Consider the following 8,673-nt stretch of genomic DNA (forward strand, 5'->3'; position numbering starts at 1 on the left):
TGCAATCCAAAGTGCATGCGTGCATGTATGAATGACTGGGTTCACACAGACATGGTTCAGCATTGGCCAGTCACTCATGCCCTTTGATTCTGTCCAAATCAGTGCATAGAGGACATGAAATGTATTTATAGTGGAGCCATTCCTATGAAATGTCAGTGGTAGAGTACTACAGATTATATGTACAAACATTTGATCTAACGTTGAGTGTGCCAATGCATTTCCAAATAGCCTGGTTCCAGATCTGTTAAGTGTGTAAAGCCTATGGTTGTGGCAACCATACAGTAAGAGTTGGCTGTACAAAGTGCAAACAGATCTGGGACCAGAGGCTAACTTCGACTGGGTCTTATTATCTTTCCTATCTAGGTAACTCGTGCCTTACAGTGGCCGTGTCCAAATACTCATACTTGCTTTCTAAATAGCAGGCGTTTTGGATATGCGAAAAAATAAAGTTTTATTGTATGTGAAATGTTAAAAAAAAAAGGTGTATGCTTTAAATGCCAGGATGTCATACTCAGTTTGCTGCAACACTATTGAGGAAGAGGATCGTCTTTTCACACCCACGTGTGTTTGACAACAGCTGATAATCAGAATAGGTGATGCGCTCTGCAAACATAAACAAATAGTGGGGAACAAGTGCGATTGTGCATTAGATGAAGCTTTCTCAGTGTGGATGAGTAGTATGTTGATATTTGTTGCTTACTGAATAGCCTACATTTTTATTAAACAGCACGTTCTAAATCGTATGTAGTACTGTTAGTACACAGTAGGTAGCTTTAGTATGTAGTAGGCAAGATGGCCAGTCTATCCTGTTTAACTTCATAGGAAATATATGGGGTACGGGGTTCCACTCAGGTCTCTCTCTGTATCTTCCTGTTGTAGGAGTGCTTTGTGTTCCGGGGGGAGTTTGAGGGCAGTGCCTGTGGCCCCCACGGACCCTACATTCCTGACGTCCTCTTCTGGTCCGTGGTCCTCTTCTTCTCTACTGTCTTCATGTCCGCTTTCCTCAAGGAGTTCAAGACCAGCCGCTACTTCCCCACCAAGGCACGTCCATCTACACCTCATGCTTCCTGAGTGCAAGGAATGTGGACCGGTAGCCACATGCGCAGGGATTTCAATGATATTTGATTGATTGACGCTTGTCCCTTAATCTCTCAGACTTTGGTGGATGTATCAGTGTTCAACCGCCTACTGGTGCGTCATAATATGAAAATCTACCCATTCTATTTCAATGATGTGTCAATGTGTGCTGTGTGCTGCATGAGTAAGAATAGATTTTCCAGTATATTGACGCCTCCTTGTGGCATCTAAGAGATCCTACATGTACTTGCACTTTGTTATTATAATGATTATGATTGTTTGCCTTTATTTAACCAGGTAAGTCATTGAGAACACATTGTCTTTTACAACAACGACCTGAACAAGATGGATGTGATACACCGTGCCGCCAAGCAGACAAGTGAAGACGTTGCAGACAATTCACTTGTATTCAAATGACACCGAGCACTAGGAGATTCACCATAACCTCAGTTCCTAGTTTGACTGTGAGTTTCTCTTGCTCTTCAGGTGAGGGCCCAGATCAGCGACTTTGCTGTTTTCATCACCATCCTCACCATGGTCCTAGTGGACTATGCCCTGGGAATCCCCTCACCCAAACTGCAGGTCCCCAACAAGTTCAAGGTGAGTACACACACACACATACACACACACACACACACACACGGATCATGATCATGTTCACTCCCTCCCACAGCCAACCAGAGACGACCGTGGTTGGATAGTGAACCCAATAGGACGCAACCCGTGGTGGACAACTATAATCGCGGTCCTCCCTGCGCTGCTCTGCACCATCCTCATCTTCATGGACCAACAGATCACTGCTGTTATCATCAACAGGAAGGAGCACAAACTGAAGGTAATGGCTGCCAATTGAAGTCATTCTACTGTGTCAGATTCTACTGCTATATGATGTTAAAAATGATCACAGCTAAAGTGTGAAATTGAAAATGTAATAGATCATTATTACAATATAATTAACAGTCTAAGCCCTAAAAGCTGATTTCTATTTTTGGGTTTTGACCAAACATTTTTTGGGGACTATTTAATTTCTGTCCCATTTGGCTATGGCTGCCATTTCAACTAAAGCCTTGCATGCTGTTCCTCATTTCTCCATAACTAAAGATCTGAACAGTATACAGTATATCTCCTTGTTGTTAATGTATCATAGACTATGTATACTGCCTGTATCTCTGCTGTATGGATGCTATAACCCCACATCTCTGGATCCCATCAACAGAAGGGCTGTGGCTACCACCTGGACCTGTTTGTGGTGGGGGTGATGCTGGGGGTGTGTTCTGTGATGGGCCTGCCCTGGTTCGTGGCAGCCACCGTGCTCTCCATCTCCCACGTCAACAGCCTGAAGCTGGAGTCAGAGTGCTCGGCCCCCGGGGAACAACCCAAGTTCCTGGGGATCAGAGAGCAGCGCTTCACCGGCCTCATGATCTTCCTACTCATGGGCTGCTCCGTGTTCATGACCTCTGTCCTCAAGGTGAGGGAGGTGCGAGGTCAAAGGGCAGACCTCAGATATACATGAGATCAGTTACAACACACACACACTTTAGCACAGTCATGCACCCAAGCGCACGTGCATGAGCATACATACAGTAACTGTTGAAGTCTAAATGGAGAGCTGTCTGTCTGTTTCCAGTTTATCCCCATGCCTGTACTATATGGAGTGTTCTTGTACATGGGAGCGTCCTCGCTGAGAGGTATCCAGTTCTTTGACCGTCTCAAGCTGTTTGGCATGCCGGCCAAGCACCAGCCAGACTTCATCTACCTGAGACACGTCCCCCTGAGGAAGGTCCACCTCTTCACCATCATCCAGCTCAGCTGCCTGGTCCTGCTGTGGGTCATCAAGACCTCAAATTATGCCATCGTCTTCCCCATGATGGTAACGTGTGTGTGTGTGTGTGGACGGTGGGGTTGTGTTTGGGTGGGTAGGGTGGGCGTGTTGGTGGTGGAGGGGGGGGGTCTGTGTGTATGCGTGTGCACCAGAGATTGAGAAAGAGACGTTATGTCTGAGTATGTTGGCATTAATTTAGCTTTTATATTTAATTCAGTGTTCACCTTAAGCTTTACGTGCAGTAGGTACAGCACGTGTCGATGTCATTCACCACACTTAGTTGACAGGAGGAGAATGTAAGGAGGATTGCTTCTCTCCTCTAGGTGTTGGCTCTGGTGTTCATCCGTAAGCTTCTGGACTTCATGTTCACCAAGAAGGAGCTGAGCTGGCTGGACGACGTGATGCTGAGTGGAAGAAGAGAATAGAGGAAGGAGAAGAAGAGAGTATACAGTACTTGGGTCTCTTAAACATATTGAGGCCATACAGCTATGTTAGCACATTATGATCTAATCAATCATCTGGGCTTGGTGGTGCAATGGTGTGTGAATTTTAACAGTCACTTTTCTCTCTCTCCAGGAAGGAGCCCAGTATATAGTGGATGGAGGAGGAAGGGGATAGTTCTACTTTTGCACTGGAAGGAATTACAAGTAAGTCCAACTAACAACATCCAGAGATCGTTTGGGCAGCTAAAAAAGTTTAGTTAAAAAAGAAAACCACGGTACAGGTTTTGTTGTGACTAACTAAAGAGGGCATGTTGCGCATGAGTATGGTAAATGTCTACACCGCGGCACAACCAACTTTTTCTTTGTGGCAGCAACAGAAAACATGATTTTCAGCTAATTCAAGATCGGGGTAATCATCAAAAATGTCAGAGGATGTCTTGCATGAAAAAATGCAGTGATGACAGAGCGTACTTGGTTTTGTGTTATTGTAGAGCGATCCGCGACGGGTGAACATTTCGACGAGATGTCAAGGTCTCGGGACGTGTTGGAATAGTATTAAGTCCAGTTGACAGTTCCAAGAAGGATTCCAAGCTCCAAAAGGTTTGGAATGTCAATTAATCAATTAAATACACATTTCAGCAAAAATGCATTTAATTCTATTTATTGGGTGTATATTAGCGCAAGCCATTTACCTGTTCAATACTGCCTTTCCTGTTTTTATTGTTCATGGTGTTGAATACTGTAAAAATATTTCATGTGGATATTAAGTAGAGATTAAGGTGGATTTTGTCCTGCTCTTGTTTGTAGAGATATAGATGTTATTAACTTCTATCTGATCTTCCTTTCTCATTCATTCATCATAATTCCCTTCCTCTCTCAGAAGTCATATCCTAGAAGGCAAGTGGACTCCAATCCTCAGTGGCATGGTGTTAATATTTGTTAAAACCCGTTTGCAGTTTTTCTAGAAGAACGTGCAGTTTATGATGTGGAGGTGAAAACATGAACGTGAATGGTCCTTTGGTCGTGCAAGTGTTCTTACTTTGAGTGTGGGATTCAGTCTTAGTGCTGGAATGCGACATTTGTTATCTTTGATCCATCAAGTCACAAGTAAAAAAACCAAACTAAAGCCTGGCAATCACCGTTCGTACATGTCAAAGTGTTATTTGTTTTGAAATCGTCTATAATGCTATGGGTTTTGGGGAAGGTGATGCTGCGTATGGTGGAGGCAACGACGCACGTCACACACACCACACACACATGCCATGCTCTGGTGTGGTTTGCCTCTGGACAATGTCAATGTTTAGGGTGGTTAATGGCAGATGCGGTAATTATCACCCAAGGTCAATGGTGCGTGACACTTCTGCCTATGAGGCTCAATAACAGCAATCCAGCTGGTCCAGTTCAAGTGGTATCACTGTATGTAGTGTCTCCTCTAATGCTGTTTGTGAACGTAGCCTTTTTGTTTTCCAGCGGTTGCGAGAGAGACATAAGAAGGAAAGGACTCAAAGTTGGACAGGGAGACGAGTTTGTGATCATACCGGTTACGTCACCGTTCTGATGGAAAATAATTCTTGAGTGCACACCTCCACCACTCTGAACTGTGCTGCACCTGCGTGTCTCGTCACTGTAAGACTGTGTGTGTGGTGTGCAACTCATGTAAATCTTTTAGAAACAGTGTTTACCCTATGGAGGAACAACAAACATTTATGTGATTATTTTCTTATGTAGTAATGTATGTGATACCAGCTACAGAGGAGAAGGTTCATATTATTATGTGTATCTACCGTGGCCAATTTATTACAGATGTGGATCTTAATTTGAGCAAGTTTTCTAAGCAGGAAAATAATCCTGAAGTAAATGAATAGTGTGGACTTATAATTAATGGCATGTTTTGTAAGGGCTGAACATATTTTCATAGGTAAATCAACGTCTGAAAATATTTTGGTGAAACATTACAAAACTTCAAGAAGCTTTTTAAAACTGTAAATACACTACAATGTTTTTACAAGTATTTTGCCAACAGGGTGATCAAACTTAGATCCTACATTCTGTATCACACAATGGTTTTTAAAGAACTTTACTTTTTAACGGAATCGTTTGTATTTTGTATGTTTTTTTTCTATTTTTCAACATAGTAATCTAAAAAAATATACTATTACAATATCCAATGAAATCTTGTTCATGGAATAAGCAATGTTGTGTTTTGTTTTGTCATTTGAATATTCATCGGTACTGTGCCACTTACGATACGAAATCAGTGTACTGTATATAGTATTCAAATTAAAGTGTTAAATGGTAACATTTTTTTTTTCTTGAATAGTTCATTTGTAAAATTTTCGCTGACATTTCCCCTTTAGATTTGTTGATGTATGTTTTTCCTCCAGTATCAGTGTGGAGGCAGGTCAGTGTTTATACTTTCAGGCATTGGGGACCATTCATTCCAGTTATGCATAGCAGCTGCCTGCAATTTCTATACCTATTGGGATGGATTCCTATAGGGTTTTTAACCATAGACTTACAAAGAAAATCACAATGTAGTATTTATAGGACTCTGGTTTTTAACTATAAATTGTCTTTGAAAGTCTCTAGATGAGGCGTGTAGAGATACATGGCCATCAAGAAGTTATTCACACGCTTGATTTTCCACATTTTGTTGTTTCAGCCGAATTTAAAATTAATAAAATTTTGAATTTTTTGTCACTGGTTACACACCAATACCCCATAATGTTAGTGGAATTATGTTTTTTTTAATTTAACAAATTATATTCAATGAAAAGCTCAAATGTAATTGACTCAGAGGAGTTGAATCTTATCTATAAGATATATTGTTTTTCTTTCATTTTTTACAGATCGTTAAGGAATTTTATTCAATTTTGACAGAGTATTTTGTGTAGCTCTTTTGACAAAAAAAAAAGATATTGAATCAATTGTTTAATCCCACTTTGTAACACAAAAATGTGGAAACAGTCAAGGGTGTGAAATATTTTCTGAAGCACTGTCACGTGTACATGTGTGTTTCTACGGGATACAATGGTGTTTACCGCATATGTTCCAGTCCACCTTGCCCGAGTACGTTACGTGATATCTTTCTGCATTCAGTTGTTTGACAACTAAATGATGTTGTGTTCGGAATTCCTGAACTCCAGTAATCGTAATTTAAACACCTGCAAAAGGTGACTCAAACTTAGCGGTGTCTTTCTACAGGATGTTGTGGTTAATTGATAGAAATGCATATAGTTTTGGTGAGAAAGGGCAAAATGTAATAAAGTGAAGACTCTTAACGATGTTTATACATAGTATATTTTATTCATGTGTAAAATGTTATAATATGTTACTAAAAACGTTGAATTGGGGTACCGAAAACTTGTGATTTTTATGTTGTCGACGTCTATCCATTGTACTGGTTGTGATGGACTTTACTTTATTAGAGAAATATATTACGAGTCAATATCAAATTTTGGCACTTGTAGAAATCTGCCTTAAAATGTAGTATTGATAGCTGAAGACAAGTTGATGTTTAAGAATTTTATCGACTCATTGTGGTAAATGACAATTCAGATATTTGTTGTTCTATTTAAATGTGTATTTGTTATACGAGCGAAAGAGAAATGTACGAAACAATAAAGTGACTGAAACATCTTTCATTTGGTGACGTTCATCTCTTGGCCATCAACTTCTGTTCGAGATGAATGATACCAACACTCATTAACCCTAACATCACAGTTCCAAAAACCATGCCAATGACATTACTCCTTTTAATCTGCTCCAATAACTTGCCTCTATACAGTGCTCTCCACAGTCTCAATAAGGAACGGGCCCCTATCTTGGCTTTTTGAGGAGCTGGGTGTCCTCTGCCTTTGGGGCGAGGTACAGGCTGGAGTTTGTCAGCCCAGATCTGCAACCCCCCGCACCCACTGGGGTGTAGCGGGTGTGGGTCAGCTCCCCCAGTCACTGGTACTCTGCCTGAACACGCCAAACCACCAAATCTGAAGAGGATTTCACAACATATTTATTCGAAATGTCCTTAATTAAATAATACATTCACTAAGCACCTAGCTAAGCGTTACGCTCTACTTGTTTAGGTTATCAAGGAGAAAATACATGTACTGCAGTGGAGGCTGGTGAGGGGAGGACGGCTCATAATAATAGCTAGAATGGAGTAAATGGAATGGCGTCATACACATGAAAACCATGTGTTTGATACCATTCCAATCACTCCATTCCGGGCATTATTAAGAGCTGTCCTACCCTCACCAGCCTCCACTGACTTGTACCACATGGTGTACAACGTGTAACTGCAGTCTTTTTTTAAATGCATGTGATTGAGGTTTCTGTTCTGTGTGTGTGTGTAATGACTGCATACACATCACAGGAGGTTGGTGGCACCTTAATTGGGGAGGACGGGCTCGTGGTAATGGTTGGATCGGAATCAGCGGAATGGTATCAAACACATTGGTTCCCATGTGTTTGAAGCCATTCCATTTACCCCATTCCGGTCATTATTATGAGCCGTCCTCCCCTCAGCAACCTCCTGTGAATACTCGTTACACGGTATGTGAGATTGTGTGTGAGACTGTGAGACTCTCTTGCCCGCATGCATTTGTGCATGCTATCCCATGCCATGCATCCAGTACTTCCTTCTGCCTGATTTTGTGCGTTTGTCATCTCAGGCCCTTCCTCCAGTACTGTACCTGATTCTGTGTGATCCAGCTCTCCTCCAGCTTGTTGCCGTGCTGCTGACACAGCATTATAGCCTTGTTGAGGATGGCGTTAGCCAGGGCCTCGTGGCCCGCCAGCACGTACATGTAAGCTCTGAGGTGCAGCACCCGGGGCGTGTACATCTTGTTGGTCGAGTACTTCCGGTTGAACTCTGTGAAGTGCTACATAAGAAATACTATGGCTGTTAGGACAGTTTCAGGGAAAACATTTATAATATGGCTGTGACTTTTCTAAAGGTACATCATACACAGCTGTGTGTGTGTGGGTATGTGAAGGCACGTCCGAATGTGAGCGTGTACATGAACCTATTCATGCATACATTTTAGTCATTTAGCAGACGCTCTTATCTAGAGCAATTAGTGTTAAGTGCCTTGATCAAGGGCACATCGGCAGATTTTCAACTAGTTGACCCAGGGATTCGAACCAGCAACCTTTCGGTTTCTGGCCCAACACTCTTAACCGCTAGGCTACCTGTCGCTAGGCTACCTGTCGCTAGGCTACCTGTCGCTAGGCTACCTGTCGCTAGGCTACCTGTCGCTAGGCTACCTGTCGCTAGGCTACCTTCTGTGTGCTCTGATAGATGGCTTTGATGTGTTGGTTGTGCTCCACCAG

At 42.2% G+C, this 8,673-nt stretch overlaps 1 protein-coding gene and 1 pseudogene across 1 annotated transcript; one reads left to right on the top strand and one right to left on the bottom strand.

The window, feature by feature from the left end:
- Nucleotides 1–879: 879 nt before the first annotated feature.
- Nucleotides 880–3,324, top strand: LOC112075560 (electroneutral sodium bicarbonate exchanger 1-like; the record flags this gene model as incomplete). Its single annotated transcript, XM_024142546.1, has 6 exons — nt 880–1,041; nt 1,564–1,677; nt 1,751–1,912; nt 2,294–2,545; nt 2,705–2,947; nt 3,223–3,324. Coding segments are annotated over 6 exons (1,035 nt in total), but the record flags the coding sequence as incomplete, so codon positions are not given.
- A 3,953-nt stretch (nt 3,325–7,277) lies between these two features.
- LOC112075563 (adenylate cyclase type 10-like) overlaps nt 7,278–8,673 on the bottom strand; it is a 12,665-nt pseudogene continuing 11,269 nt past the window's right edge.

The sequence above is a fragment of the Salvelinus sp. IW2-2015 genome, unplaced genomic scaffold (assembly GCF_002910315.2).
Source record: "Salvelinus sp. IW2-2015 unplaced genomic scaffold, ASM291031v2 Un_scaffold3238, whole genome shotgun sequence".
Taxonomy (NCBI): domain Eukaryota; kingdom Metazoa; phylum Chordata; class Actinopteri; order Salmoniformes; family Salmonidae; genus Salvelinus; species Salvelinus sp. IW2-2015.